The sequence below is a fragment of the Zalophus californianus genome, chromosome X (assembly GCF_009762305.2).
Source record: "Zalophus californianus isolate mZalCal1 chromosome X, mZalCal1.pri.v2, whole genome shotgun sequence".
In the NCBI taxonomy this organism is placed as follows: Eukaryota; Metazoa; Chordata; class Mammalia; order Carnivora; family Otariidae; genus Zalophus; species Zalophus californianus.
In genome coordinates, this window is record NC_045612.1 from 29,825,606 (window position 1) to 29,852,321 (window position 26,716).

Below are 26,716 nucleotides of genomic sequence, written 5' to 3' on the forward strand. Positions count from 1 at the left end.
CATTGTCTTTCATTTACCAAATCTGATAGGACCATTATTTCTCACGCCATTCAGAGTGTTCACATTTAGGGATGTGTTTGCCAGCAATTTCCCGCTCCCTGGCCAAAAAGTCATGAGCTCGCAAAGCCGCTCAAAAGAGTCACAGGGGCCCCTGGCTGGCTCAGTCAGTGGAGTGTGAGACTCTTGATCTCGGAGTTGTGGGTTCGAGCCCCACATTGGGTGTAGAGATTACTTAAAAAAAAAATTTTTTTTTTTAAAGAGTCATAAACAGGGGATGCTGGCTGGCTCGGTTGAGCGTGCAGCTCTTGATTTCAGGGTCGTGAGTTCGAGCCCCCCGTTGGATGTAAAGCTTGCTTAAATGAATAAATAAATAAAAACTTTAAAAAAAAGTCATAAACTACCTATGGGGGTAGAGGGTGGGGACGGGGTGTGCTGAGGACTTCTGCACACCGGGGAGGTAGGTGGTGTGCTAGGAGAGAGGAGGTGCACTTAAAAGCACTCTGGATGCAGCAGCAGCAACCATCAAGACACCGGATGTGAAGCTCAGAGGGGAGGGGATCCCACAGAGTTTCTCAAACATGGATGCTGGTCCCACACGTACACATCTGCCTCCAATACAGAAGAGCTTGTGCTAAGCTCCTTTGACCGTGCTGGGGTCATGGGACACTGCCTGCCAAAGGGACTGGTTCTCACGAAATGGTGGTGAGTATGGAAGCTCAGACCAAACAAAGATTTGAGAATGTTTAATCGATTCATTCTAACAACACACCCACCATTTACTTACCGCTTCAAAAACATTCTGTCTCCTGAGGTTCCCGTCCCAGTCAGGGAGCTAGTGTTTGTTTTTGGTCAGGGGAAAAGGTTGTGATAGGGAGATTTAGCTTACCAATCTGTTTATATCTTACTGTCTTCCATTTTTTTTATTTGATGATACCTGCAGAAAGTTAAGGGCAACAATGTATTAAGCTGGACATTTCACTAACTGTGATGCTGTTTCCTTATATTTTCAATAAATGAACATTTATTCTTATAGAATCCTAGCTGGGGACCACCTTAGAGATCATCGCTGGCCTGTTAACATTGTCTTGGGGAGTTTAGAGAAAAATATAATGCCCAGGCCCCACTCCCTACCAGCTGAACCAGAACCTCAAGGGCTGGGACCAAGGGGTAATGTTAGTTTTTTTTTTATATTTTATTTATTTATTTGACAGAGAGATAGCACAAGTAGGCAGAGTGGCAGGCAGAGGGAGAGGGAGAAGCAGGCTCCCCGCCAAGCAGGGAGCCGGACGTGGGGCTTGATCCCAGGACCCCAGGATCATGACCTGAGCCGAAGGCAGCTGCCCAACCGACTGAGCCACCCAGGCGCCCACAATGCCAGTTTTAAGGTCCCACCAGTTATTCCAGTGCAGCCAGGATTGAGAAACTGCTCTGGTCTCCTTTTATTTTATGGATAAAAATACAGAAGTTAAAGAGATGAAGTGACTTGCACCCACTTTGGCAGCACATATACTAAAAGAGTTGAAGTGATTTTGCCCAAGGTCACGCTGCCAATAAACGGTATCTAACTTTTCTGACTGCCCATCCAATGTTCTTTCCACTATGCTCTTTTTGCGTCTTCTTCTAGAACTTAGGGTTTCGCTGAACATTATAGTTAGGTGATTTACAGTTGAGGGAGAAGGGACAGAGTCCATCAGTAAGGATGGGTGGGGAAACTTGTAAGGACTCAACTCAATCAAGGATTCTCCAGGACATGGCTCCTTTCAAGTCGTATTGGTGGTAGGACAGTCAAATGACCTTCTTTTGCTAAAAGCATTGTCTAATACTATAGCGTATATTAGTTCCTCATAGAGCAAGTCAGCTGCTCGTGACTCAGTTGCACCTATGAAGAAGTCATGAATAAGTGTTCTCACTTTCAGGAATTAATCATATTAAAGCAAATGACAGGATATACCAATGACTCCTAATTTTTGAGCAGGGGTGGTTGTAGGATGAGGACTCACAGGTCCCATTTGAGAACAGGTAAAAGCTACAGCCCCTCACCCCCTGAAAAATACACATACATAAACGTTGCAAGTAATTCCTGGAGATTCACAGACAGTCCCCTCCACCCTCGCCCACCCCCAGCAAGTTCATCCATTGACACCAGATTAAGATCTCTGGGGCTAGACGCCTTTGGAGCTCTATTTTTTAATGTTTCTCCAAAGTGTAGTCCGGGAACCACAGAAATCGGAATCACCTGGGGTGTTTGTTCAAAAAGCGGACTCCAAGGGCAGCCAGAGACCTACTGTTTCAGAATCTCTGCGAATGAGGTATAGGAGTCTGTATGATATTAAAACTCCCTAGATGATCCTTTCTGACACTAACATTTGAGAATTAGTGCTTTATCCCAACTTGAGATTTTTTTATAGTTTTTGAATGCTTTCCTCTGTTGACTATTTTAGGTTTCATCTGTTCAATTGTTAAGTATACCAAATAGTATGTTTAGTATGAATTCATTAAAGAATATTCACATGTGGATATGCATAGGAAAAGCAACTGGAAGGATAGCTAGATAACCATCTGTCTCTGGGTAGTGGGAATATGGATGAGCTTTATTTTTCCCCCTTTATCTTCCTATTTTATTTTTCTCTTTCCTATTTTCTTTCTTTCTGTATTTAAAGAAGATTCTTCCTCTTTCTGAGTTCAATTCCTCCATCCGAAAAACAGGGTATTGTAACTAGGCGAACTTCAAGGCCACGTCTTGCTCTGGCGATCCGCGACACCATATTACCCCCTAGCTCCCTTATCCATTATCAGTCACGTGAACAGCAGGGGTAACAACAGTGTTCCTAGAACAATTGTGTATTATTTTTATATATATTACGTTGTGATGCTTAGCAACCTTTTTAATTCAACAAAATTATTCTCTTCCTCCTCAAGGAGTTGGAACTGAAATGAACTCTACTACGTACACCCCGGAAACTTGAATCCTCTCTTTTAAGCCTTAGAAAAAGCCGACCGCACAGAGCTCTTAGGCTCATAAGAATGATTGTGAACCAAAAAGCCAGGGCGTGGTCGCCCCGCCCACCGGCTCCTACATCACCACCCCTCGCGCCGCTTTCAAGCGCGGAGATTGGCTAAAGGCAAGAACGAGCCCCGCCCCTAGTCTTATGACCCGCACAGAAGCGCCGAATCTTGGCGTTTGCGGGGCTGTGGTCGGTGGTCCGCGCTCCTCTTGGCCCGGTTCCTCAAAGCCTTTTCGCTGGTGTTGCTGCTGCCGTTGCCACCGTCGCCGCCACCTCCACCCCGAGCAGCCGCCGCCGCCGCCTGCTTTGCGGAATCATGGTGTGCTTCCGCCTCTCCCCGGTTCCGGGCTCGGGGCTCGTTCTGCTCTGCCTTGTCCTGGGTGAGTTGTCGGGCCCTCCTGCTCTGTCCCTCAGCCTGGGCCCGGGGAGCCCAGTTCAAAGGCCACAACCTGAAAGACTGGTCCGGGAGAAGGGGGGGGGTGGGTTGAGAGGCTGAGCGGCTGACACTGGGCGGCGGCGCTTGGCCCGGGGAGGCGAGCCGTGACCTAGAGAAGGCCTGACCGAGGGATGGCGGGGAAGAAGGGCCCGTGGGAGTGAGAAGGGGCAAGTAAGCGCGGGGGGGGGGGTGGCGCCGAGGGAGTAGGTGGGGAAGAGTGAGGAGTGGAGCCGATCTGGGTAGGAAGAGTAACTTGGGGAAGATACTGAGGAGTGAGTCGTAGGAGGGACGTACGTGCGATTCTGGGGTGGCAGAGACAATTAGAGTCCTGGTTTCTTAGGATCAGGGAAGAGTTTTGAAGATGGTGGAAAATTATGGGATGAGAGCGAAAATTGGGGAGGGAAGAGACTGTCGCCTGCGTGAAGAAGCTTGGGGGAAGGGTGGGGGGTAGGGGCAGATATGACCGTAGAGTCTGGGGCACAGCGAGGAGGCTAGGGGGGCGGTTTGTGGGTGGGAATTTGAGGCCCAGGAGGAAGGGTGAGTAAAGAGATGAGGAATGATGCTGGATTTGAGTTTGGTAGTTGGAGTTTTGAGGGGTAGGGACCTAAGGTGGCCCGGGGCAATTTCCAGGCGAGAAAACTCAGACCTAATCTCTGGAGACTAAAAGGAAGAGGGGGAACTTTGGTGGGGAGTGAAGATCTGACTTGGAGGTGTTGAGGATGTCGGTTTCCTTTTCTTTTTTAAGATTTTATTTATTTATTTAAGAGAGAGAATGAGAGAGCACATGAGAGGGGGGAGGGTCAGAGGGAGAAGCAGACTCCCTGCTGAGCAGGGAGCCCAATGCGGGGCTCAATCTCAGGACTCCACGATCATGACCTGAGCCAAAGGCAGTCGTTTAACCAACTGAGCCACCCAGGCGTAGTAGGATGTCCGTTTAAAAAGACTTAAAAACAACCTCCAGGTATTTCGGTTGGGAGGGCCTCCCAGATGTGAGGTTTTGGGGGTGGTGGTCGGAGTCGTGTACGCTGCCTCTCTGCCTTCAGAAGCTCCTTCTCAGTGGCACAGCTGGCCATTTTTTTCATTTTTGGAGGAGAAAGATAGGTAACTTGTTAAAGACTGGGTTGTTACCAAGTCATAAGAATGGCTGGATGAATGTTGGCTGACTGTTTTATACCCCCTCCCCCAAAGATCACTGGGTCCCCGAGGGCTGTAATGTCTGAAAGGTGAACTTTGACCAGAAGGTCTCTTCCTGACCTCATTCATCCTGTGCTTGTTGCTATCCACCGACTTGCTGTTTGTGACCAAAAAAAAAAAAAAAAAAAAAGAAAGAAAAAACCCAGAAGGAACAGACCCAGATGGGAGTGGCGAGTAAATAGAGATAATAGGGGTCCGAGAAGGCAGTGAGAGGTGCACATGCTGTAATTCACATTTCAGTAGCATAAAATCAGCACCCTAAAATAGTGGATTCTCAAAAAAGGGGCATTTGGCAATATCTGGAGACATTTTTGGTTGTCGCAACAGGGGATTGCGTTCGGCATCTGGTGGGTAGAGGCTGGGGATTCTGCTAAATATCCTACAGTACACAAAATAGTGTCCCCCCAACAAAGAATTATCCACCTCAAAATGTCAGTAGTGCCGAAGTTGAGCAGTCTTGCTCCAGAGTGATAGCGCTGGAAGGGTTCTTGATGATCTGATCTAGTGATTCTCAAGGATCTTTTTGAGGGGGTGCCTGTCAGATAAAACTTATTTCTAAAAGAATACCAAGAAGTTATTTTGTCTTTTTCACTCGCACTCTCACCAGTGTACAGTGGAGTTTTCCAGAGGCTTCATCCTGTGTGATGACATCACCACTCTGATGGCTCTGATGTTGTGTTTTATTCACTTCTCATTTTTAATTTCGAGCATTGCAAATACCAATAGATAGAACGCACGTAAACCAAAGCTCTTTGAAGTCCTCAGTGGGTAAGAGAGTAAGGGGTCCTGATACCAAACGTTTCGGACTCCCCGAACTAGTGCAGCTCTCCAAATAGGCAGGAGACGCCTCCATAGCCCTTCTGAGAGGGGGCCTTGGAGACTGCTCAAACACAATTCGAAGCTCTAACACTGCTGTGAAGCACTTACTGAGGAGCCGGTGACCCTAGGAGAGGATTGTTTACAACGAAAAGCACCTTATCAGTGGCTAGAACACATCTGACTGAGGCATCTGTTAATCAGTAGTGCACTGCCAATTGAATCTGCACAAACACAACACGGTTATTGTTTAGAGAAAGTGAAAAAAAAATAATAGCTGTCCTGCTTGTTGGCTTTCGTGTCATTAGATTTTTTTTTTTAATGAAAGCTTTTTTGTTTTGTTTTTACAAAAGCAATGCTTGCTCATTGCAGAAAATAAACAGGCAAAAAGAAGCACATAAAAGAACCCGTCAGCTCATCTGCTAGTTTGCCTAAATTTATTGATCGGGACTAACTAGATTCATCTTCTTGGAAGATTTCCAAGGTCGATTTCCTCCACTTCCAGGTTTAGAACAGGATTTGGAGGAGTAGAAGTTCATAATGTACCTAGACTAGATTTTTCAGACGATGTCAGGGTGAAATAGAAATCATCTCTTTGATACAGCTTTTTCTGGCAACTGCATGTTCAGGGTGGAGCTCAGACTCCTTCCATGCGGCTTTCTCTCTTAAGACTTGAGCCCATCTTGAGTTGCTTGGTGGGTTTTGCATACATCACAGTGGATACCAGGAATAAGGTTTTTAAGAACTCCGTAAGTATTTGTAAAGGAGCTGCTGTGAATCGTGCTCTTCCGGGGTACCACTGAAGGGGGATCTGTCCTGAATTTATAGTCTCATTAGCTCGAGGGCTCAAGCTGTGCCAGTTTCACTTTGGAACTTTATAACTATTCTGGCTCCCCAGAAACTTTTTAAAAATAGCTGCTTTAGAGCAAGTATAGAGGAGAGTTCTTAGGGGTTATGTATTATTATTGGTCCTTTTCACAGAGATTAAGTTATGCTCTTTATTTGAATGAATTATAACTGACTAGAGAACTTTCTGAAGAAAAGCTCTGTGAGTTTTCTGAAGAAAAGCTATATAGATGCATTATAAAGAGAGTAGTGGCTAAAAATCATTTCCTAGCATCGTTGCGTAAGTGTTTTTTCTTTGTGATGTCATAGATTTCAGAAATCTTCTGTTGTCATAGATTTTTTTTACAACTAGTTTGACTTCTTGGTGCTTTTCTGGGTGGGAGAAACCTCATATAAATATCCTGAGTGTGCTTCACTGGTAGGAGGCCCCCTCCCACAAATGGTTATCTATCGATTACCCGGTGAGTGGAGACCTGAGTGTTGCAGGGAGGCCAGCCAGGTGACCATCTGGAGGAATAGGAGTAAATCTTGTCATTCCCAAACTCTTAGCTTATTAGGCTAGCCTATTTTCCACTCTTTTTAAAAATCCCATTGCCAGGGGCACCTGGGTGGCTCAGTCGTTGGATGACTGCCTTCGGCTCAGGTCATGATCCCAGGGTCCTGGGATTGAGCCCCGCATCGGGCTCCCTCTTCGGCAGGAAGCCTGCTTCTCCCTCTCCCACTCCCCCTGCTTGCGTTCGCTCTCTGGCTGTGTCTCTCTCTGTCGAATAAATAAATCCTTAAAAAAAAAAAAAATCCCATTGCCAGTCAGATCTCCCCTAAGGCATTAGTCTCTGAGAGCCAAGACTATCTTATGCACTGTTATTTCTAATTGCCTACTTAGCACAGCACCTGGTACATGGTTAACCCTGAGATTTTTGTTGAGGGTATTCATTGGTGGGCACTGGGGATATGACTGTAAATTAGACCAACTTGGTCTCCTTTTTCTTCCGTGAACCTTAAATTATGTTTCGCAAGAGGTGTTTTTTGTGTCTTTGTATTGAGAACTTCAAGATCAGTGCTAAGCAGTGCAGATAATTATAAACCATTTTACTGATGTACAATCCCATATCATAATGCTAGTATCTCACTCGTACCCCTTCAGATATACCTCCATAGTAGGCAGGGTTAACATGGAGAACTAGGAAGGCCTCGGTGGGAAGGAGAATAAGGTTTTCACAAAGAACCAATCTCCCTCCCTTTGGAGGTGATCTGAAAGAGAGAGCAGGAGATCTCTCTGTAACCTTAACCACATTCGTTAAGCTGATAACTTTGATTTCAAGGTTCTGCTAAAATTATTTTTAGCTATAGTAGAGATACTTGAAAGGACAGGCTTATTATTTGTCCATTAGTCATTGGTTATCACATCTGATAGGATTATAGATATTCAAATATTTCCCAGGAGCGCAGCTTTCTTCCATATCCTTGAGTGGAATTTGCGATTGACAATGATTTCATAGCAGTGTAGCTGACTTAAGTGATCACTTGGTGCAGGAAGCCTGCTCTTCCTCCTGTAGTGACAAAAGCATTCCGATCATAATTTCTTATTAAAGTGATCAGAGATCGCCTCAGATCCAAAAGTGTACCCTGTAAGTGCTTGTTGTTATCTTGCTGTGCGTTGCAAAAGAATTCTGGAGGTCTGCCAAACACCACTCACTCAGCAATAAGCATTTTCCATTAGTTGAATAGTGTTGAAGCTCACTTCCTTACCCACTGCCTGATCTTAAATTATTTTGTAGCTTAAAATCATTTTATTACTTTTCTTTTTAAAAGAGATTTACCAGAAATTGAGAGTATCAGCAACTGAATGGGTGGTTGTACCTATATTAGGAAGCATAAATGAGGACTTAATAAGTGAGGAACAGTTAATCTGATTTATTAAACCTATGAACAGCAAAGAAAGAATAAATAGGTACTGTATGCCTATGTCGTGTTTTTGTTGTTGTTGTTTTTTTTAAGACCCTTTGCCCAACATCATTCTGAACTGACGAGTTTGAGTTCAGGAGTTTATAACTTAACATGATGAAAGTAAACATAGAATTAAAATTTAGGAAGGATTCCTTTAGGTGCTCGATTTACTAGAAGGGAAACTTGTAAGCTGGAATATCCAATTTGCTTGGCAAATTTCTCTTAGCTCTGAAGGGCTTGCAAGCTTTCGAAGAACCTGTTGGAGAAGTACTTCAATTCTTAGTTGAGGATAACTTGCCTAGAGTCTCACAGCTAGTAAATTGGGCTGACTTGATTTGAATTCTAGCTTTTCAGTGCCAGGGATGGGGCTCTTAATCGCCTCATTATATTGCCTCTTAGATCATTGTTTTTTATTGGTTTTGTTTTACCACTACTATTATGTTCCCACCCCACCCTCCTTTTGTTTGCAAATGTACATATATATTTAAAGATTTTATTTATTTATTTGACAGAGAGAGAGGGAACACAAGCAGGGGGAGTGGGAGAGGGAGAAGCAGGCTTCCCGCGGAGCAAGGAGCCTGATGCGGGGCTCGATCCCAGGATCCTGGGATCATGACCTCAGTGGAAGGCAGACACCTAACGACTGAGCCACCCAGGCGCCCCTGCAAATGTATATTTTTCTACTACACTTCAGGTCAGATAGACTTGTAAAAACCTAGCCACTTTTTGCGGCATGTCATGCTTGGTGAACTAAGTTGTGAGTTCTAAAAGAACCTGTAAATGAACTTTTTGGAAATAAGATTGAGAGGATATTTAAATTTGAAAAAGTAGATTTTGAGGCGTGCCTTTTTCTTTGGAGAATAAACTCTCAGCTCTATAATTACACACACTAGGATATATTCAGCTGTGTGGGGTTTCTCTTGAAAAACATTATTTAACTAAACTTAATTATTTTTTTTAAATTTGAGTATAGTTGACACAGCTGTGGGTTTTTGTTTTTAATGTCATAAAGACTTTCAAACAAAAATGGTTTAGCTATGCTAAAATCAAATACAGCAATAAGGATGGAAATGGTTTGCCGGAGACTTTTTTAGCAAAGTGTAAATGTTTCAACTGTCAACTTGCCTTATGGAAAATACATTATTCCTAGCTTGAAATTCATGTCAAAATTTATTGAGGTGAAAACTGACTTGGGGGTTCAGGGAGTATCTAGAAGCCAGATAGGTTAGGTTCATGATTGGGAAGAGCTAAAAAACTGGTCTTTTTGTAATTAAACTATATTTCAGGTCCTTATTGCAGGGTATTTTTACCTTGATATGATCAGCCAGGAGTTTCCACACTATTAGGAATGATAGGAGATGGAGGGAAAGTAATAGACATGGTCTCCCCAACCATGGCACCCGTGATGGATGACGTTCATATAAGAGGCACCCTCCTAGGGGCTGCGGCATAGATTGGATCATCTGTTGGTAAGGGAGAATATTGGAATTCAAATGAGTGGCAGAGACATTATCAAAGGGGAATCTTGAATCCATATATATCATTCATTCACAGACTCAGGTCCTTTTTTTATTAGTTAACAAATTACCTGCTGTATACTATAATTTACCATGACACATCAGTTTGTTGTGAAGTTACAGTTGAAAACTGCTGTTTCAGAGCTTGTGACAACATAGGAGTCAGGATTTACAGGCATAAAATAACTGAATAATTCAGGATAGTATACAATATACAGAAAGGTGGGGGTAAGGGCCATGTGTGACAGCTCCTCGAGGCTTTTAACAGTTAAGGAGACCTTGGTAGAGATACTTGGCTGTTGAAAAATGGGTAGCTTATCAGTCCAGGTTCTTTTTTTTTTTTTTTTAAGATTTTATTTGTTTACTTGACAGAGCATAAGTAGGCAGAGTGGCAGGCAGAGGGAGAGGGAGAAGCAGGCTCCCCACTGAGCAGGGAGCCCGACGCGGGGCTCGATCCCAGGACCCGATCCCAGGACCCTGGGATCATGACCCAAGCCGAAGGTAGATGCCCAACCAGCTGAGCCACCCAGGTGCCCCCAGGTTCTTTTTTTTTTTTTTTTTAAGATTTTATTTATTTGAGAGAGAGCATGAGAGGGAGGAGGGTCAGAGGGAGAACCAGACTCCCTGCTGAACAGAGTGCCCAGTGCAGGGCTCCATCCCAGGACCCCGGGATCATGACCTGAGCCGAAGGCAGACACTTAACCAGCTGAGCCACCCAGGTGCCCCCCAGTCCAGGTTCTTAATTGTAAGCACCTGAAGTAAAATCTGATCGATTTTAAGCAGAAAAGGAATTTATTAAAAAGATATCAGGGCATATGCGTAGGCTTCGATCCCACCATTTCATTCCTAGGTATATACCCAACAGGTACACATCCACGTGTGTTCGCCAGTGTGTCCATGCATAGTAGGACCAAACTGGAAACTGTCCATATGCCATCTACGATCTACCATAGATCAGTAGTGGAGTGTTTACGCAATAACAGAAAGCTACACATACAGAGTGAGTTCGGACAAACTGCAGTTACACACACCATCCTGGGTGAACCTCACAAACATAACCTGCGGTGCAAGAAGCCAGACACAAAAGAACATAGTGAGTGATTCCATTGGTATCAAGTTGAAAATCAGGCAAAATTAATCTATACAGTTAGAAGTCAGGATAGGGGTTGCCCTTGGGAGGGGAAAAAGGTATCTGGAACGGGGAATAGCGGGGGCTTCAGGGGAACTTGGAATGTACTGTTTCTTGACGCAAGTGGACTCAGCTTGTGGAAATTCTTTGAACTGTCTGCTTCACGTTACGTGCGCTTTTCCCTTTCGTGTGTTATAGTGTGCACTCTTCTGTATGTGTGTTGCACATCAATACAATTTTACTTTATGAAAAAATGTGTATCCGGTAACTCAGAATTACCAGAGCTCCTGGCTGTGTATCTCGAAGCCTGGTTGTGTTTCCGAAATCACGCCCCTGAGCCGCACTAACAGCGCCAAGCGTGACACTTCAGTCTGCCTGCTCCGGGCCCCTGCCACCAGCTTGGCAGGGCTTGTTGCCTGGGACCTTGACCCTGCCTGCAGCAGCTTCCGTTCACGGCTCCATTCCGTTGCCCTCCTATCTGAAATCTGGGGTGGATGCCTCTGTCCGGCGGAGCCAAGCACAGGTGCCCATCCCTGCTGCCAGGGAGGTCCGGACAGCAGATGTCTGACGTTTTCAGCTTTTACAGTGGGTGGAGATAGGCCAGAAATTATTAGGAAGAGGCAGAGTCGGCGGCGGGGGGGGGGTGTTTTAGATTTGGGGGCAGCTGCCAGACAGAGAGGGAGATCCTTCCTGAGGTGAACACTGAGGTCAGTGGAAAAACCGTGAATTTCAATTGTTAGGGACAGTGAAGCCTAGGGGTAGAAATTGAGTATAGAGCATGGCATTTGGGTCCAGTGGAACAAGTTTAACCGGATTAAAGGGTGTGTTCTGGGAAAATGGTTTGAGAGAAGTTGAAGGAAGAGGGTGGGATGAGATTAAGGATTACTTTGAAAGTCAGGTGGAGGAACTTAAATTTAATAAGGGAGTTTTGGAGCTAGGTCCAGAGAGGAAGAGGTATTTAAGGACCATTAAACAGGGAGCATTTCTGAGGGACAGCTAGGAGGCATCTGTAGTAATTTAGGGGTGGGACAGTGGATTGGGAATAGAAATAAAAGGCCAAGATTGGATTTAAGAGAGGATTTGACGGGGGGAAAAAACCCAGTAGGACTTCACGAAGGGAATGAAGTAGAAGCTAATTCCCAAACTTGTGAGCCTGAGTGACTGTACTGGGTCCCACCTCTCCTTGAGAGCTAGAGAGGCCGAGAAGGGGACCAGTTTAGAGTGAATTTTCGTTTTGGAATTGTTGAGTGTGAGGTTGATAGCGATTGAGTGAAAGTGGTTTCCGGTGCAGTTGGGAGAGGTAGAGAGGAAGGAAGCGGGGAAGCTCTGTGAAAAGAACAGCTCTCACTGGGAGAAAGGTGGTGAAGGCACCAGAACAGAAAGGGCTGGAGCCCTCAGGGCATTTCTCAGTTCTCATTTTCAGGTCGGCAGCTAGACTATCTTGAATTTACCGTAGTGGTAAATTTGAACCACAACTTGTGCCTTCTGCTGCATGACGTTTGAGGTCTCCCACGTGGGCACGTCGGGGCTGTTACCATCTTTTGCCATTTTTTTTTCTGTTACTTTAGTATCTTTGGAAAGTAAATGATTAATTCATGTGAAGCTTTTCTTGGTTATTTCCAGCTGTTTTGAAGCCTTTGAATACAAGGAGGTTATGTTAAAGCTAGGGACTTTAAATATAAAAAGCAGGCCTCCAGTCGATTGGAAACATTAGAAGACAGAGTCCCCAGCACCACTACAGGGTAGCCTTGGGTCAGGGATGACAAGCTCCTCCATTCCATATTGTACTTAGAAAAGAACGGCTATGAAATCTACTTAGGCCTCACGAGGTCTTTTCAAGCCTTAACCAATACATTGAGTACTCAGTAACCACAAGCTTCAGCAGAATATTCAGGCCTGTGAGGCAGCTTGGTCTCTGGAGCATCACGACGGTCGGCGTCCGTGTACAACTTGAAAGCTATTGCTGAGGCACGCCTCCTTGGTATTCCTCTTAGGGCTTTGTGCTGTACAGTCAATAGCATGTCCCTACTTGTAGATGACGCTGGGTTGCTCAAGTATCATTAAAGGATACGCATCTGTCTTAACAGGAAACAGCTCACCCCTTGGGTAATGTGTGAGACGGTGAAGAAAAGACAACCATCTTAAATGGTTGTCAGTCATTTATACTGCTGGTGTGTTTGCTGGCACATAGTATTTGGAGTCCTTGGGCTCCTCAGTTTAATAGGTGATGTCCCTGTGTAGATCAGAGCCAAGTTAGCTCAAAAGTCCCAAGGCTTTTCTGTCCCTGTAAGGTTTCTCTGCCTAAAGAGGTAGCAGGTTCAGAACATAGGAAGTGACTTTGAGTCCATGTCAGAAGATTCATCAGCCTTCCTAATCGATTGGATTTTTAAAATAAACCAAAGTGATGAATGTTACATTTATAAAAAATTAACCTTTTGCTTTTAGACCTAACAGCCTTTGAAACTGTTCTTTTGGTCACATGGTACACATGCTTACAAAGAGCTATCCCACACCTTCATATCAGAATAAAATAGTTTGCCAAGACATCCATGTGTCATGGGTCACATAGCTTGTGACAGGATTGAAAGCAAGACCATAGAACATCCGATCTATCATTATTTTGACAGAGAAAGTTCCACCAGCTGGTTTGAGGGAGACAGGGTTTTTTGTTGTTGTTTTTGTTTTTTTATTTAAAATCAGTTAATTAACATACAGTGTATTATTAGTTTCAGGGGTAGAATTTAGTGATTCATCAGTTGCGTCTCACACCCAGTGCTCATTCCATCACGTGCCCTCCTTCACGCCCATCACCCAGTCACCCCATCCCCCCACCCCCCTCCCCTCCAGCCACCCTCAGTTTGTTTCCTACAGTGAAGAGTCTCTTATGGTTTGTCTCCCTCTCTGATTTCATCTTATTTTATTTTTTCCTCCCTTCCCCTATGTTCATCTGTTTTGTTTCTTAAATTCCACACATGAGTGAGATCATATGGTATTTGTCTTTCTCTGACTTACATTACTTCTCATAATACCCTCTAGTTCCATCCTTGTTGCAAATGAGAGAGACAGTTTAACACCCCCCCCCCCCAAGCTTCCCGTAAGCTCATTTACCTTAACAAAAGTCCTGACAGGCAAAACTAGCAAGGCACAGATGAATGTGGGTATGGCTATTAGGAGGCAAAAGGCAAATGTCACCGGTCTGTGCCCTTACCTAAGCACCCTAGGTCAAGTAACCATTCCTTCTAGAAGGGGTGATGCTAATTTTATCAATAGGACTCCGCTAAAAATACAAAGAAAAACCATCGCCAAGATACCATATATTTTCAAAGTATTTTGTTTCATTTTAGAGCTGGTTGAATTTCAGTGGTGGATAGAGCTTTTTGTTTCAGATATGTTTTTGTGGTACAATTTTACAGTCTTACTCTTTCTAATCTAGGAGCGGTCTCATCTTATGCCTTGGAACTTAATGTGACAGACTCAGAAAAAGCCACTTGCCTTTATGCAAAATGGCAGATGAATTTCACAATACGCTATGAGACCACAAGCAAAACTTACGTAAGTGCTTTTCTTTTTCCTTGAGTTTTACAGTAGGAACTCAGTTCTACCCTTTATCCTTTGTATACATTTATGTAAATAAGATTTCATATGTTAACTGACTTAACACTTAAATTCTGTGGGTTTCCAAAAACATACATACTTGAAGGTATTTTGTTTAGTGTTGGAAGGAATATCTTATTTCATGGGTTCTTTGGAGTTCTTGCAGTTGATTAAGGGCAAATGATCCGAAGACTGTGGCGTTTAGGTCTGACTACATCTGTAATGCTTTAACATGTGCACATCAAAGCTTTCCCATTTTTAATAGTTTGCTGTTAAAATATCCTTGGGGTGGTATCCTCCCAACCCTTTTGCCTTCTTGTTTTCTTTTAGTTAAGGTCCTGCCTCCTTATAACCTGATTTTTTTTTTTAATCAAGAATAGAAGTTCAGGCCAATTTTCCTTTTCCTTTTCGACATACATGAATTTGTCCAGAGGACTGGTGTGTAGGTAAAGAATCTGAGACTGGTTTACACAACGGGCCAGGCCAAGGGCAACCTGGCTATGGGGGAGGGGGTGTGACAGAGACTGAATTGGCACATCCTCTGCAAATGCTTGGTGCTCATTACTCCCTGTTTGCTCCTTACCCCCGAACTTCTTTTTCTTTTAGAAAACTGTAACCATTTCAAACTTTAGCACTGCAACATATAATGGAAGCATTTGTGGGGATGGCCAGAACAATCCCAAAATAGCGGTGCAGTTTGGATCTGGTTTTTCCTGGACTGTGAATTTTACGAAGGAGGCGTCGTCTACTTACTCAATTGATGGCATCTCGTTTTCCTACAACATTAGCGATAACACGACATTTCCTGATGCTAAAGATAAAGGTAAGCTTACAAATTAGATTTGTGTTATGTTCTCTTGCTCTTTTTTTTTAAAGATTTTATCTATTAATTTGAAAGAGAGAGACAGCGCGTGCGCACAGGGGGAGGGGCAGAGGGAGAGAGAGAGAAACCCAAGCAGACTCCCTGCTCCCACGCGGGGGCTCGATCTCATGACCCTGAGATCACAACGTGAGCTGAAACCAGTAGTGGGACACTTAACCGACTGCACCACCCAGGCACCCTTCTCTTGCTTTATATTGATATAAATGTAAATAATGTGAGAAATCATCTGCATGCATGTCTGTCTTCCTAACTAGAACAGAAAGTTCATTCTTTGTATCCTCACCCCCCACGTACAGCAGTGTTCGACACGGTGGTAGTATTTGCAGTCATTGTTTGAGTGCTTTACTTTGTACCACAGAGTACCCTGAGTGTGTGACTAGCTGCATCTCAGTCCATAATAGGGAAGTAGATACTATCCCAGCTTTATAGGTAAAGGGAATGAGGCTTGATGCAATAAATGACTTCCCTGGAGGTCACACAGCTCGTCAGTGGGTGAGCTGGTGTTTGAACTCAAGTCTGTTAAGCTTACAGAGTTCATGCACTTCACTATTATTTTTTATTTCATTCAATTAGTGGGTAGTCAGCAAATGCTGGATGAATGAGAAAATCCTTTACTGATAGCTATTTTAAATCTGCACAAGTTCAGTAACCTGAGCTCGGCAGAAATGCTTCATCTTCAGATCTTTTTACCATTTAGATAGGGTTTGAACTGGAAAGTAAATGATTAAAGGCAAAATGACTGAAGTCAACATTTGTTGCTATTTTGAGACAATTTCAGGTCAAAACGAACTTGGAAAACCATTGGCTGGCAATAAGGCGTTCTTGTCCCTCTTAGAACCGAAATGCATACTAGATTTTTTTTTTTTATGTACTAAATATTTTGAAGGCATGGATAGTGAAGATTTCAATTTTGTCAGGGCTATAACTCTCCTTTCTTGCCCTTCTATTGAGGTTTGGGTTAACATGGTGTCTGTAAGTAGCTTAGCATTTTTCACAGATAGTATTTCGTTCCGACCCCAGAAACACAGGCAGATAGGCTTCAGTTGCAAGCCCTGGGGATGAATGACTAATTTGGAGGTATGGATATCGAAAGATCCTATTTTCGGGACCCAGAGATGAATTCGTTCATGCAAAACCTGGGCGGTAACACGGGCAGAGACTTGGAAATCAATCCTAATTTTCTCTTTCCTAATCTCTTCGTTTGAGAGGATGGCTAAAGCAAGACTGTTATTGGTTTACTTGATATATTTAGCTTTGTGCCCTGCATTGTCATCTAGAACTAGTCTACGATTTGCCCCTCACCTTCAAGGAGTTCTAAAACAAGTTGGGGAGACAAAGCAAAATTGTTTTTCCAAGTTAGATGGCAAAAGTAGAAAGTGCTGGAGATCAGTGTGATTTGTTGTTGTTGTTCCGGGGTTTTGTTTGGTGGGGAAGCCTGTCGACCGTCTCTCTCAGGGTGCAGAGTAAACGTTGCGGATGGCATATACTTCCTGAGCCCGTCTGTGAGTGCTGGTCTGAGTGTGTCCTCACCGGTGGTCTGCTTGGGAGCAGAGAGAAAGGAGAGGTCAGCGGGCGTTGGAGGAGTGAGAAATCTTGGTGTAGGGAGGGACCTGAGCTGAATGGTGGAGTGGCTAATGGAGCTTGAGTCAGGCGGAGAGATTGAGCAGAGGATTTCCAGCAGGGGGAAGCATAGTATGTGCAGCGGTAGCTGGAGAGCTGCCTGATGAAAATAGAGGCCGTGTGTGTAGCAGAAGGAAAATCAAGGGGGCTGGGTGCAGCGGGTCTAAATGATAGGGGGCCTTGGAAGCCAAGGAAAGGCATTTAGCTTGATGGGGTAGACACTGGGGAACCATTTTAGGTTTTTAAGCAGGAGAATGACATAACAAAAGCAGAGACAGTAGTTCATAAAGAATGTTCTGCAGGATTAATTTGGAAGTGAAGAGACTGCAGGCAGAGATCTGGCAGCTTTAAGAGGCTATTAGAGTAACCAAGGGATGATGCAGCGCGTGCCTAGACCAAGGGGGTGGCGGGTAAAAGGACAAATCTGACAGATTTGAATGGAAAAACTATGGACTCTAACATTAACATCTCACTCTCCTTTTTATTTTAAACGAGGGGCGGATGCAGTTTTTTTTTATTACTAGCGTCTATGTAAGAAGTTACGTGAAACTATTTGGAATTTAAAATGGCTTCCTTAAATGGACTGTTGTTTTTGAAATAATTTAGTGTTTTATTTTTAGCCATCTGTTAATCGAAGTAACTTTGAAAGCTGCTATTTTCTTTTAAAAGTTTTTTTTCATGATTAAAATACAGAAAAGTCCAGAGAATAATATAATAGACCTACATGTATCTGTTACCTGGAATTTATAAGTGCCATTTTTTTTCATATTTGCCTCATCTTTTTTTTTCTTTTTTCTTTTTTTATTTTAATGAGAGACAGAGCATGAGAGGGAAGAGGGTCAGAGGGAGAAGCAGACTCCTCCGCCGAGGAGGGAGCCTGATGTGGGACTCGATCCCGGGACTCCGGGATCATGACCTGAGCCAAAGGCAGTCGCTTAACCGACTGAGCCACCCAGGCGCCCTTGCCTCATCTTTTTATTTATTTAAAGAAATAGGGGCGCCTGGGTGGCTCAGTCGTTAAGCGTCTGCCTTCGGCTCAGGTCATGAGAGCCCCGCGTCAGGCTCCCTGCTCGGCGGGAAGCCTGCTTCTCCCCCTCCCACTTCCCCTGCTTGTGTTTCCTCTCTCGCTGTGTCTCTCTCTGTCAAATAAATAAATAAAATCTTAAAAAAAATAAATAAAACCTTACAGATACATTTGAGGTTTCCTCTGTACTCACTCCCCAGAGCTTCCCTTTCTGCCTCCCAAGAGGCAGCCACTCTTAGGAATTTGGGGTGGAGCCTTCTTATCGGTGTGTTTATATTTGACTAATCTGTACACATTCATAAATAATATAGTTTAAAAAATTATCATTTCATAGTAGAGCTCCAGTATGTCTATAGATTGTTTCTGAGGTCTTTCTCTATAAGACAGTTCAAATACCGATTCACTTATGTTAACAGTGAGAAACCGTTTTGTGGAAAAATGTTCTGGTTCTTTGGTTTAAATTTTTTTTTTCCCTCTGGCCATTAGGGGGTGCCAAGACAGCATTAATTGGCTGCCTTGCTACATGATGGAGAGGCCCCGAAGGCAGCCCCTATTAAGGACCTTGTATCCCTTCCTTCCTTGCTGCTTCTCCGAAAGAAACTAAGCCATTTGGGTGGATAATTGTGATCATAGTCTTTTGAGGTTTCACCATAGGCATGGTAATAAAAACTCCGTACAGACTGACTGTAACTTACTCTTTTCACATTCTGAAGATTTCTTAAGATGGAATAGTCTTGAAATGTTATCCAGGAAGAGGTTCCAAAAGCTCATTTTATACTTTGGGATAGTAGCACAAAAATAAGGATTTACTCTAAAGTCCTTGATGGCTCCATCTTCCTTCCTTCTTTGGTTACAAAGCCCTGTTGATCGTACCTGAGCTGTGTTTTCAGTTTGGTCTCTGCTCTCTTTCGACTGCCTCTCACCATCTTCATTTAGGCAACCCCCTCCCCTTTTGCCTCAGCCAGAGCGATAGCCTTCTAACTACTTTCCCTCTTAAATGACTTCCCTTAAAAGTTTTTTTCCCCTGCCTAGCCCCCACAATTTTGCCATCTCCCTTAGAATAAACTAAATGTGTGTTACTTATTTCCAGCTTTAAAAACTGAGACTAACCTTCCGCTGCTATACAGAATAAAAACCTAACCTGCCCTCCTCCAGGTTCCATCGGTGCATGGCCACTTGCGACTCGTCTGTCCCTCCTAACTGCCATCATGTCTTTCCTCTTACTCCCTGTGTTTCAGTCCCAGTGAATTTGTCATTTCTTGAACGTGCCATGTGTTCTGTCACCTGAGGATGGGATGAGGCAGGCGAGCAGAAGGAGAAGAAAGTCTACAGATAAATTTATGTGATCACTTTGAGAACTACCTTTTCGGGAACAGCTAGTGTTAATCTTGTTTTGTAGGAATTTTGACCGTCCATGACGCTGTGGGATTCAGAATTCCTTTGAACAACATCTTCAGATGCAATAGTTTATCAACTTTAGAGAAGAATGGTGTCGTCCAGTCCTACTGGGATGTTCACGTACAGGCTTTTGTCCAGAATGGCACAGTGAGCACAAAAGGTGAGTTCTTCCAGTGTATATACTTGGATCCTAATTTAAGATTAGAGTATACCAGCTGGCTTTCATTGACGTTGTTATCTGGAAGCATTTCTATACTAAGCCTTGTTCGTAGCTTACACTGGACTATAAAGTTTTTGTAAATAACCACAATTCTTGTTCTTGTGGAACTTGTGATTTCAAGTTGATGAGGTACACGTTGTACGATGGCTTTTTACAAATGCTTGACCTGTAGGGTTTTCAGTTGATCAAACCTAATCTTTGTTTGAACAGATCCTCAAATAGCTTGATCATCAGCTCTTTAGCTTAGGAATGAGATTTTTGTGTTTGAATCTTGAATTTTACAAACTGCTTTTGTAACATATATGACTTTATGGAAATGTCAAAATTTCTCATTCACCAGCTCTGAAAACCTACCAGCCCTTCCTAAGGAGAGGTTGAAATGCCTCTGATTTTTTGAAGGGGTGATACAAATAATGGTACAAATAAAAGGTTCATTTGTATTTAAACCCTTTAATGATTTCTGAACGTTTTTCCTGGTTAACACTGTCCTTCCTTCTAGTGGTTGTATGTGGGAAAGAAGAGGGCAGGAGTGAAATGTTTTCAAACTTAAATCTTTCATTTTCACATCAGAGGCAGGTGACATTCTTTGGGAATAAAGGGACTTCAGGGTCTAAAAAGATGAGTGTGTGGTAGATAAAGTATGAAGTAGAGAAAGCGTTGGTATGTGTCTGGTGGGTCATAACTGTTAGAGATTGTCGGCATCCGAAGCAGCAGTTTGGGAACCCCTCTGCCCAATTCCCCTAATATAACCCTTTGGACTTCCATTGTGAGAAATATTTGGTTCTTTCCTGGCCTTAATGTATTAAGAAAAAGGCCACTTGAATTTATTTTGTCCTTTGTTTGTTTCTTTAGAGTTTCTGTGTGAAAAAGATAAAACTATAACCACTGTGGTGCCCATCACCCCCACCACTGCACCACCCCCTACTACAACACCCACTCCAAAGGAAAAACCAGAGGTGGGATCCTACTCGGTTAATAATAGCAATGGTACTTGCCTTCTGGCTACCATGGGGCTGCAGCTGAACTTCACTCACGATAAGGTATAGTTCTCTGTTTTTATTGATACGTTCTTCTCGTATCTCCTTTCAAATATGGTATATCCTATCTCTGGCCCAAGAGTAGTGTTGCTAGACTGGTTCTGTTTTAAAGAAATTTTTTAAAAAATATTTTATTTATTTATTTGGCAGAGAGAGACACAGTGAGAGAGGGAACACAAGCAGGGGAAGTGGGAGAGGAAGAAGCAGGCTTCCCGCCGAGCAGGGAGCCCGATGCGGGGCTCGATCCCAGGACCCTGGGACCATGACCTGAGCCGAAGGCAGACGTTTAACAACTGAGCCACCCAGGCGCCTCTGTTTTAAAGATTTTTTAAAAATTTATTTATTTGAGAGAGAGAGAGAGAGCACGAGCAGGGGGAGAGGCAGAGGGAGAAGCAGGCTCCCCGCTGAGCAGGGAGCTGACGTGGGGCTCGATCCCAGCACCCCCAGGATCATGACCTGAGCGGAAGGCAGAAGGCAGACGCTTCACCGACTGAGCGGCCACCCAGGTGCCCCTTTTGAATGGAGATTTGATGTTCACTTGTTGAGGTCTGATAAATTTGGAGTTACTGTAACCACGAAGAGTTAATGTCTGTGTCAAGGGGTTGTCTTGGCCAGCAGGAAACCTAGCCGTTTCAGGGACTCTTTGAGGTTTAGATTCTATTTACCATCAGTAGATCAGAGTACACACAGGTGATTTTTATTTCAGTCAGTTTAAAATATAACTCCTTCACATTTGTATCTGAAACACAGTGTAGGTTGATGTTTGGGAACGTGCCACTGTTTCTCCACAATGACTCCGATGGTAGCGATGTGCTCAGGGCTCCAGTACTTGGCGCCAGTTGTGGTTGCAGTGTTCCTCTGAGCCTCCAGGGGGCGTGCCGATGGGCAGATCCCACTTCCAGAGTCTTGCGACTTCAATAAGCTAGACAGATGGCTCTTGTGCTCCATAAAATGTGTCTTTTTTTTTTTTAAGATTTTATTTATTTATTTGACAGAGAGAGACACAGCGAGAGAGGGAACACAAGCAGGGGGAGTGGGAGTGGGAGAGGGAGAAGCAGGCTTCCCGCCGAGCAGGGAGCCCGATGCGGGGCTCGATCCTAGGACCCAGAAATCATGACCTGAGCTGAAGGCAGACGCTTCACGACTGAGCCACCCAGGCGCCCAAAATGTGTCTTTTCATTTGGCTTATTACTGAGGAAGCTTCCCTCTTGTTTTTCTTTTCATTTTCTTTTTCTTTTTTTTTTTTTAAGTTGTCTGAGTCATAGCTTGAGGGCCTGGGCCAACTTTGAAAGTAAGACACCATAACCTTAAGTATGCAGACAAAAGGATTTTTTGTTCTCCACTGAAGTTGCTCATTAGAGTATAAGGTTTTTGCTGTGGACGCGTATGGTTAAGCTGTACCTTTCTCTCTGTTCTTCCCCTACAGGTTGTTTCAGTTATTAACATCAACCCCAATACGACTGACTTCACCGGGAGCTGTCAGCCTCAGACTGCCCTGCTTAGGCTGAACTGCAGCAACATCAAGTATCTTGACTTTGTCTTCGCTGTGGTGAGTAACAGATTTCTCTAAGATTAAGTTCGTTTTCTTAGAAACACATCTGAAAGGCTAAATAGCTATGTGTGTGTGTAGAGGGGTGGATTTAGCTCTGTTTTCCATTTCAGCACTACTGAGTTATAAAGTGTAGTCCATCGGCCCCTCTTAATCCCTCAGAGTCACCTCAGTGATCTGTGGGCTGGATTCTTAATATTCATGTTCACCAAAAGCGAGTATTCGGCCATTATATAGACTTCACGGTAGGGGCAAGAATTAACGCACATCAAAAAAAAACAAAAACAAAAACAAAACCTCTCTAATCTAACCGATACAGAAATATTTAATAATAAAGTATATATATTTATATATTATATATTGCAAAAGATAAAAAGTAATTTCCATAATATGTTTCTCTATTACTGGTTGGAAAACTCGTGTTTGTTTACTCTAATATTTTAGGTTTTTGGGAGGCTATACTGTTTGTCATAGTATCAGTAATAATAATAGCTAACATTTATCGAGTACTTGCCATCTACAAGACTGTGTAAGTACTTAACATGCATAAACTCATTAAATCAAGATAGCGTATAATGGTAGCATTCGGATTTTTGTTGTTCATGCTTGTATGAAGGGCTGAACCCCAAAGAGAAGGTTCCAGGTTAAGCATACATGCTCTGCTTCTTGCTGGTGTAAATTCATCACCGAGGACTTTTATTTCTACCTTCTCAGAAGCAGTTATTACCCTCATAATTTTTGGGGTGTGTGTGTGTGTGTGTGTGTGTGTGTGTGTGTGTGTGTGTGTGTGTGTGTGTGTGTGTGTGTGTGTGTGTGTGTGTGTGTTCCGAGGACTTTTATTTCTACCTTCTCAGAAGCAGTTATTACCCTCATAATTTTTGGGGTGTGTGTGTGTGTGTGTGTGTGTGTGTGTGTGTGTGTGTGTGTGTGTGTGTGTGTGTGTGTGTTCTGGCAAATGGGAATGGGAAAGAGGGGACAGCCATCAATGAGGGAAAATGTTAAGCCACCAGCAGTTCTCAAACTAAGGGTTATTGTATAGGTAGGTTAAAAACCAGTTCTGCTTTTAAATAAGATTACAATATCTAGGGATGGCGAAATACTCTCAACATCTGATACATAAAAAAATTAGATGTGTGGTGTTTGTTTCAAGTCCGAACTTGGTATCTTTAGTCTAAAGCCCTTTTTCTCTATGGAATGTACGCAGAGTAATTGAGGATTATATCAGGCAATTATATCTTAGAGAGGTTTATAAAAATCTTCCCTTTACCAGCATTGAAATCATTCCTCTGTTACAGTACACATATGACCAGAGGATTAGTATTAAAAAGGTCTGGTCAGGCTGGTCCTCTTCGATGCGGTAAAGCAGGCCTCCCCAGACATATTCTTTTAAAGGTATCTCCTAGGGATTATACTATCAGTAAGAATGAATAAAGTAATATTTTAGGTTCCTTCCCTTTGGAGTGATTGAGTTTTGATCTTTCTAGCTGTGGTCGGGTCCTAAAAGGAACATGATTTCTTCTAACTCTTACGGGGAAATATTTAATAATTATAATATCTGATTAGCCCAACAGACTTTTTTTTTTTTAAGATTTTATTTACTTATTTGACAGAGAGAGAGCACAAGCAGGGGGAGTGGCAGGCAGAGGGAGAAGGAGAAGCAAGCTCCCCACTGAGCAGGGAGCCCGATGCAATGTGGCGCACGATCCTAGGACCCTGAGATCATGACTCTGTTTCCCGCTTGTGCTCTCTCTCTCTATCTCTGCCTCTCTCTCTCAAATAAATAAAATCTTTTAAAAAAAAAATAAAAAAAATAGTGACATTTTAACCATGCTATAGGCACTTCGAAAAATCAAGAAACACCTGTAATACCACCAGACTTCACTGGGGCCCATCTTCAACCCTGTCATGATAGACGCTTCGAAGGAGAATTTATTGAATTCGAGTGTGTTGAGTACAGGGTGCCATGGTGGGATTCAAAGAAGAAGACCTCTACTAAGAAGGAGCCCACAGTTTAGTGGTAAAGATAAAAATAGACAAATGACCGTTTTTGTGGAAGGCCTTGAATACTACACTAAGGCTTTTGAACTGGATTCTGTGGGCAATTAGAGCACCATTGGAAGGTGCATTCCAGGTGGGATGAGTGATAGGCCAGGAGAAAATACAAAGTCTGTGAGAGTATGGAGGAGGCAGTGGTTAATTCTGGGTGGAGGAGACTCAGCAAGGTTTCATGGAAGAGATGACATTTGAGCTGGACCTTCAAGGGTGGGTCAGGTTTGTACACGTGGAGATAAGGGGAGTAAGCGGAAAAGTACACGTTATTTCTGGAAAAAGGAACGCAATCAAGACCAGCTGGAGAATGAGGCACGTGGCATGTTGAGGGAAAGACAGGCATGGGAAAGTAGTTGGGACAAATTGTGGGGAGCCTTGAATGCCAAGGCGAGACAGCCTAAGGCGAGGAGAGGTGTAATGAGGTGGTCAAGTCCTCCTTTGTGCTTCCTCCTGACATTTCTCTGCATCTGTCCCCTCCGTTTTTGTTCCCCACGGCCTCTGCCCTGAGTCCAGCCTGCATGACCTCTTACCTCCCAGCCTCCCAACTAGTCCTTCTTCCTCTCCTCCCTCGGTGTTCTTCTGCATCCGCTTAATCTCCTGGAAGCACAGCTCCTCCTCAGAAAGCTTCAGCGGTTCTGTTTTACCAACAAGGTAACCTCTAACTTCCATGGCAGGGTAGTTTAAGTCTCTCCCCCACACTGCCCCCCGCCCCTGCCATGCAATGGAACCTGCGTAACCTGCATATCTGGCTTTGTGTCTCCTCCTTTCCCTTCTCATGAAGCCTGTGTTCTGTGAGGTAGGAGAGCGCAGTAGCAACCAGCGCCTCGGCTCTGCAGCCAGACTTCCAGGGTTCTAATCCTGCCTCACTGACCACTAACCATATGGCCTTGGGGAAAATCACTTAACATCGCCATACCTCGAGCACCCCATCCCAGAATGGGGTGTTACGATTATTCAATGACACCTCACCTGTAAAAAAATGTTTAAGATTTTATTTATTTATTTGACACAGAGAGGCAGGCAGAGGGAGAGTGAGAAGCAGACTCCCCACTGAGCAGGGAGCCCGATGCGGGGCTCGATCCCAGAACCCTGGGATCATGACCTGAGCCGAAGGCAGATGCTTCACCAACTGAGCCACCCAGGCACCCTCGCATGTGAAGTTTTAAGAATGTCACTTGGCACTAAGTTTTCAAATGCTGGCGTACTTGTGATGGTGCTTATTTTCTGGCTACCTTTATTCATGCACTTGCCTTCCTGAATACCCTTTTCTGCTTGTTTCCTCATTGAATTCGACCCAGTTCAAATGGCGCATCCCTAAGCTCGTATCACTCTGCTTCTCCCCTACTTAGAAGTCGTCTATCTCCTTTTAATTTTTATAATTTATCGCTGTCTTTTTTGCAGTATGGTTATTTCTTTATGTATTTATCTTATCTTCCCTGGCAGATTGCAAACACGGTGGGGGCAGGATCCAAGCCCGGTTCATTTGGCTAGCTCCCTGGAGCACTTAGATATGTTGCCTTGTACATGCTAAGCACTAACATAATTAGAATGACTGGCTGATAGATGCATGCTTCACAAAGATAATCGTGGCAAAGGAAAGCTCCCAGCTGGAGAGGCTGAAAGGCGGGGAGGGAGCCCAGTTAAGAGACTGTCATGATCCAAGCTAGAGGAGGTGGGGGCTTAGCAAGTGACAGGAGGAATAAAATGAGGGAATGAATTGTTGAGTGTTGAAGAACCACGTGACTACACCGTTGGTCCAAAAATTGGAAACAAAATGCGGAGGAGAAAGGATTCTGTCACATTTTCCTTAGCTGCAGTTTATTCTGTTGGTCCGGGTCTAATCCATGGTTTTATCTTCTGGGTAATAGGATTAGATTGCTTTTCATCTGTAGATATTAACTGTACCTTTAGACAGGTGTGGTGTGTTGATTAACTGGAAGCTCTTTTTCTAACAGAAAAATGAAAACCGATTCTATCTGAAGGAAGTGAATGTCAGCATGTACTTGGTTAATGGCTCCGGTAAGCAAAGCATTGGCCTTGGGGAAAAGAGTGGGTTACACTGAAGGAATAGAAACCACAGTTGTTTTGTTACCAAATAGTGCCTTTTATTTAATGGAACAGAAGAATCTGTGTGAAAATTATACCTTGACCACAACTGAAAATCAGTAATTGAGAACTATAGTGTTTTTATCTTTTCAGTCTCCCTCGTTTTCAAGTAGGGTGGATAATAGTTAAGGATGTGACTGATTTTTAGACCACAGAAACATCTATAGGAAGATAGGAAACTTAGTGATCCTAAGAATTGCTTTTTTTTTTTTGGTAGACCCTGTACCCCAGGGTCCCTTACTTCACTGAAAAATTCTGAGGACTGTCCCATTTCTTATGTTGATAGAATAAGAAGTTACTAACAGGGGCCCCTGGCTGGCTCAGTCGGTAGAACATGCGACTCTTG

General features: G+C 43.6%; 1 protein-coding gene across 3 annotated transcripts in view; it reads left to right on the plus strand.

The window, feature by feature from the left end:
- The first annotated feature begins 3,146 nt into the window (after window positions 1-3,146).
- The window catches only part of LAMP2 (lysosomal associated membrane protein 2), a 39,251-nt gene continuing 15,681 nt past the window's right edge, over window positions 3,147-26,716 (plus strand). The window contains exons 1-7 of one of the 3 annotated variants that reach the window (XM_027607730.2): window positions 3,147-3,385; window positions 14,324-14,442; window positions 15,091-15,307; window positions 19,411-19,569; window positions 20,482-20,669; window positions 22,093-22,215; window positions 26,220-26,283. In XM_027607730.2, coding sequence (XP_027463531.1) covers window positions 3,322-3,385; window positions 14,324-14,442; window positions 15,091-15,307; window positions 19,411-19,569; window positions 20,482-20,669; window positions 22,093-22,215; window positions 26,220-26,283 — 934 coding nt within the window. In that variant the 5' untranslated portion in view covers window positions 3,147-3,321. The remainder of the gene's footprint in view (window positions 3,386-14,323; window positions 14,443-15,090; window positions 15,308-19,410; window positions 19,570-20,481; window positions 20,670-22,092; window positions 22,216-26,219; window positions 26,284-26,716) is intronic. The other 2 variants (XM_027607728.2, XM_027607727.1) reach the window with 2 other exon arrangements.